General features: G+C 40.0%; 1 protein-coding gene across 1 annotated transcript in view; it reads right to left on the bottom strand.

Moving 5' to 3' along the window:
• Positions 1-322: 322 nt before the first annotated feature.
• Positions 323-17,306, bottom strand: part of atp10a (ATPase phospholipid transporting 10A) — a gene marked incomplete at its 5' end in the record, with an annotated part of 51,900 nt that continues 34,916 nt past the window's right edge. The window contains 7 exon segments of the mRNA XM_037674342.1: positions 323-950; positions 1,130-1,317; positions 4,362-4,466; positions 4,592-4,672; positions 8,553-8,753; positions 8,838-8,963; positions 10,525-10,601. Coding sequence (XP_037530270.1) covers positions 323-950; positions 1,130-1,317; positions 4,362-4,466; positions 4,592-4,672; positions 8,553-8,753; positions 8,838-8,963; positions 10,525-10,601 — 1,406 coding nt within the window.

Below are 17,306 nucleotides of genomic sequence, written 5' to 3'. Positions count from 1 at the left end.
GATTCTGATGCTACAACAGGCCGAGCTGAAAGAACCAGCAGCTCCTTGTAGCACAGAAACTTTAAATAAATAAAAGTACTGCATTAAGTGTGCAGAGGAATGTTTCTTTACTTTTCTGCTTCTCATTGAAACTTGGTCAATTACTGAGATGTCAAATAAAAAATAAAAAAGAGGCGCCGGTTTGTTCCAGTTCTTGTTTCCTAATATTTTAAAATATAATCACTTAGCTTTAAATTGAAAATATAAAGTACCTTTCTGTATATTTTATAAAAAAAATGGAATAAAGTTAGTTTAAAAACACTGTTGTGCAAATAGAGTGACATCATAAGGCAGTGTGTAGCGACTGTTCTCGCCCCCCCTCAGTCCTGTGAGCTGTTGCACGATCAGACCCACGTCCTTCCTCGGAGCTCCGGGAGTATTTGACGTACTGCGAGGCTCCGTCGGGGGGCAGGTTCAGCTGAATGCTGTCTGCCTGTGAGGCCAGAGGCGTGGAAGTAATCCTGCTGAAAAACCTCTGAGCTGACAGCTTGAAAGTTTCAGATTCTTTGGTGGAAGGAGGTGGCGACTCCCTTGAGAGCGGAGGATCCTTTTTGGTGTATGGGAGCGTGTTCAGCTCTGAAGGGGCTGCACTGCAGAGATCTGTGAGGTCTTTCTCAGTGTGTGTGGGTGATATTCTCTGACCCCTTTCTTCATTTGTTTGTACAGCAGGAGCCTGTCTGGCCTGCGGTGCTTTGGAGCCAGAGGTGCTCTTCTGGTCTTTATTAACGCAACTCTTTGGTGAAAGCTTGCTGAGGGACAGGAAGGGAGGCTCGGGACTGAGCGGCGCCCCCGTCCTGACCCTGCTCAGACTGAGGATGTTCCTGCGGGTGTCGGCGGGGAGCTTATCCAACTGCCGTCCAACTTGCACTGGGTTTGGAAACAGAGTGCCTTGACACGCCCTGTACAAATATCTGGAACATAAAACAGAGGCAGACGTTTCTTCAACATCGCTCCAAAATTCATGTGAAGCTCCTGGAATTTACATAAAAGACATCTGGTATCTATAAGACATACTTCACAGCATAAATCAGAAATATTGGAGAGGCTGGCTATGCTTTCTCCTGTGTGCAAATCAAAGAGTCAAAAGTACCGAGGCAGCAGGGCGGCCACAGGAGTAACGGTGAGCAGCAGGAAGAAGAGAGGCTCCTGCAGCAGCCTCTGCATGGTCCAGTAGGGGTTGGAGGGTGAGTAGCAGGTGGGGCAGGAGGAGTTGTAGCACAGAGCCACAGTGAGGAATAAAGCTACACTGAAGGCGATTGACAGCCAGTTCATCCAGGTCTATGGGGGACGAGAACAAAAGGTTTACACATAATGAACAAGGTAACATTTATTTATCCAGTTGAAGTTAACAAGCCTTCATTTGGTCACAAACATATCAAAAATAATTAATTCAAAACCTTTACCTATCATTATAATAAATACAGTTCAGTTGGACAATTCAAACAAGACCACTGTAACATTTCATACTGCTGTGCTATTATTTTGAAGCATCAGATTTAGTTTTTCTATTTTATTTTCCCATTAAAGGAAGACATTTTAAACAGATGCTGGATCAGAATGAGAACTGTAGAAACAAAGTGGATCTATGCATTTTTTATGGTTGTATTTTAAAAAAGGCTGCCACGATTGAGAGTAAAACGTCGAGCAGGAAGACACAAACAAGCCCCAAAACTGAGATCTTAAGATTAGAGCCCGATCGATATATCGGCAGGGGCGATAATTTAGGCTGATTAAGACATCTGGGGACCTATTGGTATCGGTGATAATTGTCCCATTATGCAACGATATAAAAACTTCTAATTTTCACCCCTAAAATGCGGTGAACCAGCCGTAAATGTTCAATGTATTCAGCAGAAGGCGCATGAAGACTACTTTAAAGTCATTGCTGTTCACTTAAGTTTCACTTTCAGCACAGATGAAGCAGGGAGCAATACTGTGTAGCATATTTTGCTGAACAGAACATGGTAAGTTTATTTGAATTGATCTGTAAAACAACTCAACAATAATGAATTCTCTTCAATCCTCCAACCTGCTTGATATTATTTGTGACTCTCAAGTTAGCAAGCTAATGTTTAAAAAAACCTAGCATAGTCTATTGCCTTGTAAAATTTTATCCAGAACAATAAAACTAATGTAGCGGTAAGTATATATCAGTGTTAGTAACATTATCTTTGTTGTCCTCAATGAAATGCATTGTTTGTTTGAAATCTTTATTCTCTGCAAAAAAAAAAACAAAAAAAAAAACACAGCTGCGGTCAATACTACTTAGACCTTCACCATACGTGACTAGACTGTTTAAACAATGAACAGGGAAGGATGTTTCTTTGTTTAATTTATATTGGTAAGTGCTGTATGTTGTCATCATTATATGTTCCCATACAATGACGAAATTGGTTCTCTGCATTTAACCCATCACACCTGATATGCACACAGGTGAAGCAGAGGGCAGCTATGTAGGTGTCCGGGGAGCAATTACGGATTGGCTGTCTTGCTCAGAGACACCCCGACATGTGGGCATGGCAGGGAGTTGAACCTGTGACTTTCTGAGCCCAGGTTGGCTGCCCTACCTCTACCCCATCTTGGCCCCAGTTATGAATTATGAAACACACTTGAATTTATGGTGAATAGTGGAGGACAGAAAATGTGAACGCACGTTAGGAAGACTGTTTTTATGACCAGCGCACCACCTGTAAACCTACTGTGGCACTAAGTATAGCATGGCTCTGATTTGCTTAGCTTTACAGTTCTAACAGTTGCACTAAATAAACAAGCCCCGCTCCACTCGCTGTCTTCTTAGATTCTTGAGGGTGGAAAAAGCTCAAACATTTTCAGCCATTATATTGGTTATCGGTGATGCCCTCCCCCTCCCAATATCGGTATCGGCGATAGACAAAAAATTTCCACACCGGTTGGGCTTACTTAATATGTCCTTTAATTACATGCTCATGAAATTATGTCTACAACTTTTAGCTGTTTTTATTTGTTTAAAAAAAATTCATGTCACCTGGGTAAAGATTATATTTGCCTCAGAAAAAGTGTAAAATTTTTTCCAAAAAAGTGTTTTTCTTTTCATAAACAAATTCCATCTTTGTCTTAAAAAAGGATACTTTTTTTACTGCCATGTTTTTTTTTTTTACTTGCCAAAAAACATCCATCTTTTCCAATTTGAAGAACCAAAATGGGCATAAAAGGCTAAGATGGTGTAGGGGAAGGCAGCCGACAGGACCTGAAGGTCTCGGGTTTGATCTCCGGTCATTGCACATCTCGTGGTGTCTCTGAGCAGGACACATTATCCCCAGTTGCTCCCCGGGCGCTTTCCACAGCTGCCCACTGCTCCACCTGGTGGTGGATGGGTTAAATGCAGAGAGCCAATTTCACCATTGTATGGGAACATACAATGATGACAACACATAACACATTATTATTATAACTTTCTAAATACAGGAACTGATTTGATTTCCAACAAAAACATAAACTTGTTCTACATTATTGTTTCTTTACTTGTCCCACAAACTAAATAGCAAATTCATCTGACGCCACACATTAGTCTGAGAAAACTCAGCATTTACTCCATCTTCTTACATTGTTTGGGGCTGAAAGTGTTTCACTCTTAGGATAAAAACAAAGTCACTCAATGACTACAAAAAGCGAGCATGCAGACCTTTTATTTTTATTTCTTTATTTTTTACAGAGGAACTTTTGTGTGTGCTTGGAGCCGACTGTCTGATCTGACAGTGTAAATGTATAATGGATCAGTGGACTGCACTCCTGAACAAAAGCAGTCATTAATTACAGTTTAAACTTTTTGTATAAAGAGGAGGCAGCTGTGCTTTCACCTAAAATACCTCACAGATGGTGAGAACAATAAAAACCTGCCAGCTGATAGTCAGTTCTCCTCTCTATGAGCACTTCTCTTGATAAGAGACAATTGTGTCTAATAGTAAAATACTTGCTCTTCATGTTTAAGTTAAAAACTTGCCAAGACAAATGCACATCCTAGAAATAATAGAAGAGACTGATTCATTACAGGGTGATGAGAACTTCAGATTAAGACTGCTGTGGTATGAACGCCTGAAAATAAAATATGGAAAAGTGAGAATGAGGGGAGTAAAACAAGCCAGTGATAAGTGAAATGAGCTGAATGTGGTGTAGACTATCTGTAGAGAGTATGCACAGAAAAAGTAATGGGCTGAAAGCCTAATTAGCTGGAATAAATAATGTAATCCTTTCAAACGTCACAATAGTACTAACATGAAAACAGGACGATGATTCAAGCTCGATCCTGACGCTGTCGTCAGTAAATTGAAAAACACGGATCTTACCCAGGTTTTGGTCTCGACGCCCAAATGCACCAGAATGGTGAGCAAAGCAATGGTAGTGATGGGAGTTCCCCAAGTAAACAGATCCACGTCTGAGTCAGAGTAGGCCTGGAGGGGTGATAGTGGTGGTGGGGGTTTTGGCAGGAAACCAGAATGAAAACAGAGGAGACAACAAGTAAGTAAACAAAAACAAAATGTTGAGATGAGATGATGGAGTTGAAATCCAGACTCACAAAGTAGGGAATGAAGAAGCAGACCAGACTTTGGTAGAAGGCATCGATCATGTTCATCCAGAACATATATGGTTTATATTCCTGCAAGAACAATCCAAACAATTAGACGTGAGTGCAGCAACATCACTGAAAAACTCAATATTTTCTTAAAAGCTGATCAAATGTTTGGAATTTGTAAGTTTTCTTCATTTTACTAAATAAAGATGCTTAATGTTGAACTGAACAACAGCTTTGTTTTATATTTCTTGTGTCGTAAGTGTTTATGTACAAAAGTAGGTTTAAAATCCTTAAAATTACTGAAAGGATCAAGGATTAAAAAAGTGCTACAGAAATGCGACTGCAGATGTGTTAACGTTATCAGTTAGGCATGAGAAACACCAACATGTTGGTAATGTCATTGTGAGAAGAATATTCAAGTTTGGTGAAAAGTTGTGGTAGATCAATTAGGAAACAAAATGAAAATAATGTTAACATGACCATAAAACATTTCTCTGGAAGACATCTGGTTTGTCCATGTAGAGGACTTAAAAAGCAATTTGCATCAGTTTTTTTCTGATCAGTTTGGTGCAACAAAAATGTGCCTTTTGGAAAAACCACTGCTGTCACTGGCCAAACTACAGAAAAGAGAAATACAATTTAAGTGTGTTAGTGTGCGTTCTCAGGGTGGGACCAGGAAATTTTGAATCAAACAACACAAAGGACTTTGACATTATAAGGAGCAATGTTTCCTCTCATCACTACCAGGGGAACACATTCTCTGAAACACTTGGCTGATGATCAACATGACCATGTGACATTATAATCTAGAGCCTGACCAATATATTGGTAGGACCAATATTTTAGACTGATAAAGACGTTTGGGGACATATCGGTACTGGTGATAACTGCCCCATTAAGCGCCGATATAAACACTTCTAATTTGCACCCCATAAATGCTGTGAACCAGCCGTAATTGGACAATGAATCCAGCAAAAGGCGCATGAAGACTACTTTCAAGTCATGGCCGTTCACTTGAGTTTCACTTTCACATTCAGTACAGACGAAGCAAGGAGCAATACTGTGAAGCATGTTTTACTGAAAAGAGTAACATGGTAAGTTTATTTTAACTGATCTGTAAAATAAAACCAACAATAATAAATTATCTTCAACCCGCTTGTCATTATTTATTTATTTATTAACCTTTATTTAACCAGGCAAATCCCACTGAGCTCTCAGAACTCTTTTGCAAGGGAGGCCTGGGCCTGAAGGCAGCCTAACATGCATGTTTTTGGTCTGTGGGAGGAAACCGGGGGAGTACCCGGAGAAAAGCCAAACAAGCACGAAAAGAACATGCAAACTCCACACAGAAAGACCCCAGGTCTAACCGGGTATTGAATCCAAGACCTTCTTGATGTAAGGCAACAGTGCTAACAACTGAGCCGACGTGCTGCCAAATTAGCTGTTGCCATTAGCTATGTGCCTCTCAAGTTAGCAAACTAACATTTAGATAATCTAGCATGGACTAATAAATCTAACGTACAGGTAAAATAGATCAGTGTTAGTAACGTTATCTTTGTCGTCCTCAATGAAATGCATTGTTTGTCCAAAATCTTTGCTTTTCTGCAAAGAAAAACAAAATACTGCTACGGTCAGTACTAATTAGACCTTCACCATACGTGACTGACTGTTTAAATAATGAACAGGGAAGAGAGTTTCTTTGTTTATATTTTTGTAACTCACAATAACTTTATGGTGAATGGTGGAAGATAGAAAATGTGAATGTACATTAGGAAGACTGTTTTTATAACCAGTACACCACTTGTAAACCTACCGTGGGACTAATTAAAGTGTGGATCTAATTTGCTTAGCTTCATGAATGCTGACTGCTGCGCTAAATAAACAAACCTCGCTCCACTCACTGTTTTCTAAACGTTTTTAGCCATTATATCAGTTATTGGCAGTCGCCTTCCCCTTCCCAATATCAGTATCGACGATAGCCTAAATTTCCATATCGGTCTGGATCCATTATACGGTAATCATCAACAATAACAATGGAGGGTGCCATAGTTGGAGCTGTGTGTGGTGGGTTTCTTGGTCTTATTTTTAAAGCAGAATTTAAAAAGCCCTACAATATATATAAAAAAAGTAGTTACAGAAGCAAAGAATCACATAACAGATCAGTCCACTTTGTGTTGCGCACGTTCAAAGATGAACATGTCATGGTAGCCAATGTCAACGGTGGAGTAGCTTCTACTTTGACAACGTGAATGCAGTTTTATTAGTGGTGGGTGCTGGAAAAACATTCAGTTTGCTCGGTTCATCCTAATCTAAAGCAGACAGAAAAAGTGGAACGCCGATGATGTTCCCTGTCGGTGAGGGATTGGAATAGTGAATGTTTTCAGTTTGGAGAGGAGTGTTTTACTGGACTTGAATTGAACAGGGAATGCAAGTAAACCTTAATGTTTTTGGTGAACAATATTCAAGTGTGTAGGAGTTACACTGACTGTGCATAAGAACAGAAGTAGATCTTAATTTCTCCTGATGCATGCTCAATAATCCAGGTAGAACAATCTAAAAAAGTTAAATCTGGTCCTCTGGACATTCAAAAAACAAAACAAAGCAAAATAGACTGAGGAAGTCTTTCGGATGAAAGACGAAACGTTTCTACATTTTTTTTGTTTGTTTTTTGTTTTGCTTTGTTTTGTTTTTTTGAATGTCCAGAGGACCAGATTTAACTTTTTTAGATAGATCTTAATTTGTTTTTCTTTTTTTGCTTGTCTGAGGTAGAGAAGAGTGACAGATCCTAGCGAGTGGAGGGAGCAATTTTATCCATGACCAGGCACATTGGCAAAACTGGGGTTGGCCAATGGTGGCCTTGGCCAAAAAAGATTAGGCTTCAGCCACCCCAACTATTTGAGAAAACTATACTTTTAAGCACAATAAAAACTAGACAGCATAGTTTCCTCAAATCATGGTGCAATGGTCTACATATATGAATGGCAGTGGCCATATTGGATTTTGAAGTGGCAACCCAATTTCTCAAAATAACCTTTCTTACGCATAAATAATCACATATCTCTGCTGGGGGCAGCACGGTGGCGCAACTGGTAGAGCTGCTGCCTCTCAGCGAGCAGGTCCCTGGTTCAAACCCCAGTCCAGGGGCCTTTCTGGGTGGAGTTTGCATGTTCTCTCCGTGCATGCGTGGGTTTTCTCCGGGTACTCCGGTTTCCTCCCACAGACCAAAAACATGCATGTTAGGCTTACTGGTAACTCTAAATTGTCCCTAGGTGTGAGTTGGGGGTTCGATTCCACCAGCAGTCACATGCCGAAGTGTCCCTGGGTAAGACATTGAACCTCTCATTGCCACTGATGTGTGTCCCATTGGTGTATGAATGTGATAAAACACAGATTATTCTTTGTATAGATCTAGTAGAGTGCTGTATGAATGGGTAAATGAGGGCACAGATTGTGTTGTAAAGCACTTTGAGTATCTTGATTAGATAGAAAGGCACTATATAAGTACAGTCCATTTACCATTTACACACCACAATGGAAGTCAGCACCTCACATATCTTTCAAGTTGTTATGCTCACAACATGCCCTGACTGACAAATGGAGGGTATTTCCAATTTTCCCTCTTCACTCCGCAATGAGACAAAAAAACTCAGGTAAAGCTAATTGTAAGGACTGACAACGGCCATAGTACTGCCAGTAATGTGTGGATTGCTAGTACAAAGTTGTACAATGTTCCAACAGATTTACAATTCATGAAAGTGGCAATATAATCTTCTATGCTGACCAAAGCAAAATATATTTCAAAGAGCTCAGGTTTATGTAAATTATTGTTTTAACTAAAAACATACATGTCAGAAAACTGTGATCTTATCACCTACAAAGAAAACTTAATAGTTGAGAAAACAAACTTTACAACGAAGAAGCTGTGATAATAACTAGGATTCTGTGTTTTAATGTGAGACTGAACCTCAGAGTTTTGTCCGTTCACATAGAGATGAGGTAGTTGTTGGAGCGTCTCTGCTGACACGTCTTTGTCCAGAGTGCCAGTGACGAGTTGTGGGAAAGCAGAGAACATCAGGTTGAAGAAGATGAGATACCACTGGTCGACCATGGCTGAGCCAGAGAAGCCACAGTAGAACTGATACCAGAAGATGAGCGCTACAAACATCTGTGTGAACAAAAAGAATTAACTAAATTGATAAGAGGGAACACCGAGCACAGCTGAGAGGATATGAGGAGAAAAGTGTCTTACGGCATTCTTGTAGAAGAAATAAAGGATCATGTTCGCCAGTCGAGAGTAGCACCAGTGTCCATGCACCAGGAGGAGCTTCTGGAGATACCGGAAACGTGGGAGGGCAAAGTCACTCGCCATCACCGCCTGCAAAACATCAGAGGTGCTCTTTCAGTCTCTTCCTCTTCCTCACTCCTCCTCCTCCCACTGTACACATCTGGAAATAGTTGGAAATGTCTGGTCCTGCTCCACATGCCTGCCTCTTTTTAATCAGTCTTTAATGGGGGCTTATCTTTCCAAAGCAATAACACTTAAATGAGTTGTCTACCTTCTGGGATTCCCTCCTGTAGCTGCAGGAGCGTGTCAGTCCCATCCATCAACATCTAAAACTCTCCCCGTAGATGATCCTGCAGAGCGACTTACATCTTAAAGGGCCCCCGCTAACCCTTAATGACACTCCTCAACTGTCAACATTATCCGTCAACAAGAGAAACAACAGCCATCGCCTCGTTTAGCTTGAGCTGCACTTTAATAAACTCACTTTAATGACTATGTGGGGATTACAATCCTAAAACAGGAAAATTGTGTTGCAAGCCTGAGTGGAGAAATGTGTCTGAGAAAATAAAATTTCCAGAGTTTATAGCCATCTGAATGTGAGCACATTTGACGAATAGTAATTAATCTAGAGTTGGGAGTCAATATGCCAAAGCAACAATGAAGCATCTCCACCACCTCTGAGAGTTCACTCTTTTGGAGAAGGATGTTACTACGAAATGAGCAGAGACGAGGAATAAAAACAAGTACCAACAAGCGATGTCCCCCATTGCTGAGGGAGCTGAATGGTGAATGTTTGTAATTATCATGATGAGTTTTTCAGGTTTTTCTGGACTGGAATTGAACAAGGAATTCAAGTAAACCTTAAAGTTTTTGGTGCAAGATATTCAAGTGAGGAGTTACACTGTGGAGAACAGAGGAAGGTTTTATTTGTTTGTCCCAGGCAGCAGAGCAATGATCCTGGCGAGCAGAGGTAGCAATTTTATATACCATCAGGCACAATGACAGAGACAGGGAGGTGGCCACTGGTGACCATGGCAACCATAGCTTATTCTTTGGCCACCCCAAAGTCCACCCCAATATTTTGAGGAAACTACTTTTAACCATTATAAAAACTAGAAAGCATATTTTCCTCAAATGAAATGGGTGGTCAGATTACATATATATGGGGATGGCCATCTTGGAGTTTGACAGGGCAACCCCATTTTTGATAGGGACCTTTCTTACGCCAAGATGCAGCCACATGTCAAAACGGAAGTTGGTACCTCATTTATGTTTCAAGTTATCCAGCTCAAAACATACACGGACAAACAGTATTTCCAATTTCCCCTCTATGCTCTGCAACAAGGGACAAAAAAAATCCGTCCTACACCAAAGACAACCTTGGCCGTGACCTCTAGGCAGAAAGATGCTGTAAAAAATGCTGAAATATCTAGAAACTGTGCTGCTCCTCTTCAGGACATATGACACGGTCAGCACAATCCAAGCCATCTGAACTGACTCTTAAAGGAGTGAAAAAACAACAAGTACTCTAAATATCGTTTGTTTCCATATTTATACTCATCCTTTGTATTTAATTCATTGTTCACACTTCATGCCTCAAACAGAGCAGTGCGTTTTCAGATCCACTGAGAACCGCCTGGTTTGCTCTCACCTGCATGCCCTCTTGTCCTGAAATCCCCACGCCAACGTCTGCTACCTGGATCATGCTGACATCATTGGCCCCATCACCTGTGATTAATGAGGGTGGAGAGATGAAGAAAATATAACTGGTCAAGAGGGATCAGCCAAAACCCCGAAGGCAGTAAACAGTTACATCAGCAAGTGAGATGATGCTGAGACCATCAAATTTTCACAGAAGTAGAACTATTTTATTGTGTTGATAATAGATGTTATTCTAAAAGTTTACTGTGCGGTGCTGGTCGGTCCTTTGTGTCTGTGTTAACAGAACTAGGACTGCTGATGTGACTAACAAGCACGGTTTGTGATTTTGAAAGTTAGTGTTTCTTCTCATGATGGAGTGGTGGTGCTGGTGGGCAGGAGGAGAGTTCTGGGGTCAAGGCAGCTCAATATCAGAGGTAGGTCATGATGAAGACTCAGATAAATGTTTGTGTAAGCTGCCAGAGATTGTCCCACTTTCACTAAATATATTTAAACAAGCGGTGCATCTGCTGTATGTCTCCCGTTGCTGAGGGACGAGTGTTTTTCTGGGCTGTAATTGAACAGGGAATGTAAGTAAACCTTAATGTTTTTGGTGCGAGACATTCAAGTGGGTAGGAGTTCCACTGTGGAGAAAAACAGAGGTAGGGCTTCTTTTTTTTTTTTTGCTTCAGTGAACAGGGGCATATTTTTCAGGCTGGGCTTATCTATGAGAAGCATATTCTGGTAAATAAATAAATAAACAAATAAATAAATAAGGATATATATAACGTTTGTGTTTTGGGTAAGCTGTGCTCAGCATCTGACCCATTGGGTGAGCAGCACGAAGTAACAACTGGTCGAAAAACTGCTCACATGACAACTTAAACCCCCGGGAGAAAGAACATTTGTTCCCAATGCAAATGATGATTAATAGGATAACCTGCTTCTACTGTTTTTGCACGCGTTTTGTTGTTGCTTAAACAGACTTGCTAATTGCTGCAATAAAAGAGCCAAATAACAACTGATACTATTATGAGAGACAGATGAGGGTTGATGATTCAGATTGATGGTGGAGGTGTAGTAACCTGGCTGCTGTCCACACACAGGTGTAAAGTCAAAGAGACGTGAAATGATTGTTTTCGTTTCATGCGACCGCTAACACAGCACTGATAAAATAAAACCTGGCTTGTACAAAGAGGATTCTCCAGACTGCAGCAGAAACAAACAAATGAAAAACAACAGAGGCGGCTGTAAGTCATGAACATCTCATCTCACCTCTGCTACGCTCCGACGGCGTTAAGCTACACTGTGTGATTACATCAAGGATGGCTTCATGCAACTGCTCACATGGCTATGCTGCGCCTCCATTTAACTTTAATTATGGTTAGCTGCCAAAAGGTGAAAAGCAAGCAAAAATGTTCAAGTTCGAGTTTGTGCTTATCTGTTAGCAAAATATTTCCTGAACAGCTAAATGAATCCTAATAAAACTTTCAAAAAGTGGTAAATGAATGTACTGTACATTTACAATAAATTAACGTTTAAGGTCAACCAAGTTCAACATGGCCACCACAACTAGTCATTCTTAGAAAACAAAAATGGCTATAATTCAGTGGTCTTTATAGATTTTGAGCTTAAATTTGGTGTGGCAGTTGCTGCGAATCATCCTCAATACTTCTCCAAGTGCAAACAGACTGTGCAAGATCGATGCTAAAAAAAATTGAAAATTGGCATTAATGATTGAACTATCTCTTCACTGAGCAAATTTTATTGAATCTCTCAGAAGATAATCATTCAGTCAATCAATAGTTATTTACAATGTTACCACTGAAGGATTTTAAAGAAAAATAAGGTAAATGAATTAAAACAATGGGTCAGAGGCAACAAATGGTAGCATAGATATGTGGTACAAATAATAACAGCTGAAGGGGTTCATTTAGTAACCTTTTAGGTGATTTGGCAACTGGTTAGTAAGAAGGAGAGGGTTGGGCTGATATGTTATGCCGATATAGACGTTCAGGGACCTATCAGTATCTGTGATAATTGTCCCATTATGCAACGATATAAAGCATTTCAAATTTTCACTGCTAAAATGATGGAACCAGCTGTAATTGTATGATGTATTCAGCAGAGGATGCATGATAACTACTTTCAAGTCATGGCCTTAAGTTTCCTTTTTGACATTCATCACAGCCAAAGCAGGGAGCTTTGAGCTGTGTAGCACATTTTGTTGAACAGAGCATGGTAAGTTTATTTTAACTGATCTGTAAAATAAATCAATAATAATAAATTCTCATCAATTCTTCAACCCGCTTGTCATTAGCTACGTACCTCTCAAGTTAGCAAGCTAACGTTTAGATAACCTAGCATAGACTATTGTCATGTAAAACGTTATTCAGAACAATAAATCTAACATAGCAGTAAATATATATCAGTGTTAGTAACGTTATCTTTGTCATCCTTAATGAAATTATTTGTTGGTCTGAAATCCTTTACTTCTCTGCAAAGAAAAATAAAATGCTGCTGTGGTCATTACTAATTAAACCTTCATCAAACGTGACTGTTTAAATAATGAACAGGGAAGGGCGTTTCTTTAATTTAATTTATGTAACACACTTGATAACTTTATGGTGAATAGTGGAGGATAGAAAATGTGAACGTACGTTAGTTAGGAAGACTTTCTATGACCAGTGCACCACCTGTAAACCTACTGTGGGTCTGTGAACAGCGAGGCTCTGATTAGCTTAGCTTCATGGCTGCTAACAGCTGCACTAAATAAACAAGCCCCACTCCACTCACTGTTTTCTTAGTTTCTTGGGGGTGGACAAAGCTCAACAATTTCCAGCCATTGTATCGGCTATCGGCATCCACAAACCCCCCAACATCGATATTGGCGATAAGCCATATTTTCATATTTCAATTTTAAAATCTTGTTCCTCGGTCAAATATTTGGGGAGATTTTGAATAAACTATTTCATTCAACCTTTATTTAGACAGGTAAATCCCATTGAGCCTCGAGGACTCATTTACAAGAGACCTGATTTCAACAAAGAATGATGACAACAATGGACAACAGCAACAACAATAAACAGTTATAAAAAGTCATACAATTTTTTTTTAACAAATAGGATGGCAAAAAAAAAGAAAAAAAGTAGAAAAGACAAATGTAGAAAACTAAAAACAGGAACATGAATGCATTGGTACCTGCCAGGAGTCCAACAGATTCTTAAAGCCACTAAGAGAGGTCAAGGTCGAGAGCTTCAAATCATTTTGTAAGATATTCCAGGAAACAGGAGTGGAGTAGGAGAAGGCCTTTTGCCCAGTTCAGTCCTCACTGAAGGAACACTGCAGGTAATAATGTCCTGAGAGTGCACGCTGTAGCTGCACTCATGCAGAGACATGAAGGATGAGATGTATGAAGGCAGCAGACCAAGAAGTGATTTAAAGATGAAAATGTACCAGTGGGAGAGTCTGCGTGAAGTTAATGATGTCCAGTTAACCAGTGAATACAGGGTGCAGTGGTGGGTACGATAATCACAGCCAGTTATGAATCTTAGTGCACCATGATAGACAGCATCCAACATCTGCAGGGTTCTTGTAGGAGCGTTCATGTAAATAATGTCACCGTAATCAATGGAGGGAAGGAAAGTCACAGATACAAGGCGTTTCCTAGCATTCAGAGTTAGACAGCAGAGTTAGACAAGGTCAGTTTCTGAAAAAGAACTTTAAGTTTCTTTACTAAGTTTTCCACATGGAGCTTAAAAGAGAGATGCGAGTCGACCAAGATACCCAAATATTTATAGGAATCAACAAACTCAATCAGGACACCTTTTTTTTTTTTTTTTTTCATTTAGCCTTTATTTATCCAGGTTAGTCTCATTGAGCCACGAGAACTCATTTTCAAGAGAGACCTGTTTTTCAGGGAGCACATGGTTGGGGTTAAGGGCCTTGCTCATGGGCCCAGAGTGGGGCGAATGAGGGTGGGGACAAGTGTGAGTGTTTCACCTACCCCACCCACAATTTTGATGTCGTCGGGGCCGGGGCGTGAACCGGCGATCTTCGGATCACAAGCCCACCTCTCTAACCTCTGCGCCACCACTCCCCAAGGAGTGGATGGCAATGTGTTTGTTGAAACAGTTCAGGATCTCATGCTTATTTGACACAGGAACATTTGAGGATAAAATCGGAGGAAGAAATGCTGGGACCAACTTCCTATTTGAAAAAAGCATCCCTTTGGTTTTGTCAGCATTTAGGACAAGTTTGAGGTGGAACAAATCTGTCTGGATGATGTTAAATGCAGATTTCAAAAGCTGGAATGCCTTAGCAACAGTTTTAGCTCGACAATAAACAACTGTGTCATCAGCGTAAAAATGTATGGATGCATTAGGGATGTTTTTACCTACATTATGTATGTAGATTGTAAAGAGGGTGGGTCCTAAGACTGAGCCTTGTGGTACACCATTGTTGACTGTTAAATAACTGAAGGAAGTACCATTATGTTGAACACATTGCCTCCAGTCTGAGAGATAGTTGGAGAACCAACCAATGGTGTGTTCTGAGAAACCAATTTCTGAGAGCTTATGACACAAGATGTTATGATCCAGTGTCAAAAGCTTTAGACAGATCTAAGAAAAGTGCAGCACAATAATCATTAGCATCCAGTGCTTCAACAATGTCATTAAGAACCTTCAGTGAAGCAGTGGTTGTGCTGTGTTGTTTCCTGAATCCAGATTGAAGGCGAGGTAAGATGTTAAATGAGTCCAGGTAATTTTTGATTTGAGAGTTTATCAGTTTTTCTAGAACCTTGGCTAAAATGCAGAGTTTAGAGATTGGCTGATAGTTGTTCAGTGAGGTGGGGTCAGCAAAGGAAGAACAAAGGCTGTTTTCCAAGTGTCTGGGATGGAGTTTTGGTTTATGGAGAGATTAAAGATGTGGGTCACTGGGACTGTGATGATATGAGCAGCCAGCCTTAAGAAATAAGGTGGAAGTTCATCACAATTTATTGTAGTGGACTAGGCCCATGTCAAAAACTAAGTCTAAGGTCAAAAATCTTGACCTTAAGAACCTTGTGGGACAGGGACTGTCATTTCATTGATTTGAACTCAGAAATACAGGTTCACCCATCCTGAGACTTTCTTTCTTGAAGATTCAAGTGAAAAGAACACTCTCTTTTTATTATCATTACTATTTTACAAATGTTGATAATCAAAGTGTCTTAGTTCAAACCATTTTAGATGTGGCAGTGAACTAATCAATTTTATTAACTGTGTAATGATTTTTATTCTCATGTCAAAGCTGTAACAGAATAATTATGCATTTTCTGATTTCTGCCTTTGAGTGAGCAAGTGTGCGTTTCCAAGGTTGGAGTCAAACGAAAAACAAGTTGTTGAACGAACTGTCATGTTTTTAGAATCCTCTCAGACGTAAATAGAGAAGTTTTTGCACCTGTTTCTGAAACGCGCCAAAACAAAACTCTCTCTGACTGTGAGAACATTTCTGATCTGTTTCATAACAATTCTCGCTGTCTCTAACCTCTTACGTCACAAAACACACCCCGTCTGGTCGTTTCTGACCAATGAACAAATCCCAAAAATGAACCGGGAAAGAGCTCTTTAAAATGTCAGTACTTCCTGGTCTACTCGGTCTTGGTTCTGTTGAAGTTCTGATGATGTGCTGTTGGAGTTCTGCTGGATACACAGTCCAACCAGTTCTGTGAGAGACGGGATGATCCTGACAACAGAGCTCTTCCGAGTTCCATGGGATTATAACATTTTCCACTGAGGTGAATATGTGTCGAACAGAGCCTCGCCATTACTTCGGACGAGTAACAGCATCCTACTGAGACGCTGAAAGGGTGCGTTAAACGGAATCTCACCTGAGACATCTCCAGGTAAAGGAGCCGATTTCATCACCTAAGTGTACTGTAAGGAAAAGCTGAAGAAAGCCGGAGAGTGTCGATTCTGGTGAACACATTTCACCCCTCACACACCATCTTACTCCCTCTAAACTTCTTTCCATCTTTAAACTTTTCTATCAAGTAGAAATTCTTCCAGATATTTTAGAAATGTCTGTGTAAAATGCTCACCCACATTCATGTGGGTAAAAGATCATAATTGTACAGTTTTCATAAATGTCTGTGGTGAAGCAACGGAAAAATCATGGCCGTATGATTTTTCCTGATTGATTGCTTATGTTGTTATTTTCATAATTTGCCAAATTAATGTAAATGTTTGATGTTAAATTTTGATTCTGTAAATAAATGACCGCATTCATTTTGATGGGTCAAATATAAATGACGTCTCACGTTTGCATTTCCTTAAATTCAATGCACGTTTTATTCAGTCCAGAAAAATGAGGAATCCGTGTTAAATGATGAATATATCTGAGCATCTGTTCATCTACATTATTAACCTCACTGACTGAGAACGGAGAAAAAGAGAAGCTGTGTTTAACTGAGGATTGACTTGTAGGAGGGATTTGATTAGTAGAAGTTTGGTTATTAAGTGAAGTGGCTGATATTCCATTAGTAACTGTGTCAAATAAAGAACTAGAAGCAACAAAATGTTTGTTGAAACAGTTCAGGATCTCGTGCTTATTTGACACAGGAACAGAGTTAATGAGAAGTTGTGATGGGAGGTCAGATGATTGGGGGGTGCCTGAAAGAGATTTGATGGTTTACTAGAATCTGTTAGGGTCATTTAGATTTTTGGAGTTCTGAGATAAGAAATAGTTGTGTTTTGCAGCTTTGATAGCAGTTGTGCATTTATTCCTCATCTGTCGAAAACTCAACCAATCAGT

This window comes from Nematolebias whitei, chromosome 3 (assembly GCF_014905685.2).
Source record: "Nematolebias whitei isolate Nwh7 chromosome 3, NemWhi1, whole genome shotgun sequence".
Lineage (NCBI taxonomy): Eukaryota > Metazoa > Chordata > Actinopteri > Cyprinodontiformes > Rivulidae > Nematolebias > Nematolebias whitei.
The sequence above is the reverse complement of the archived record's forward strand: the minus strand, read 5'-3'. Positions and strand labels throughout refer to the sequence as shown.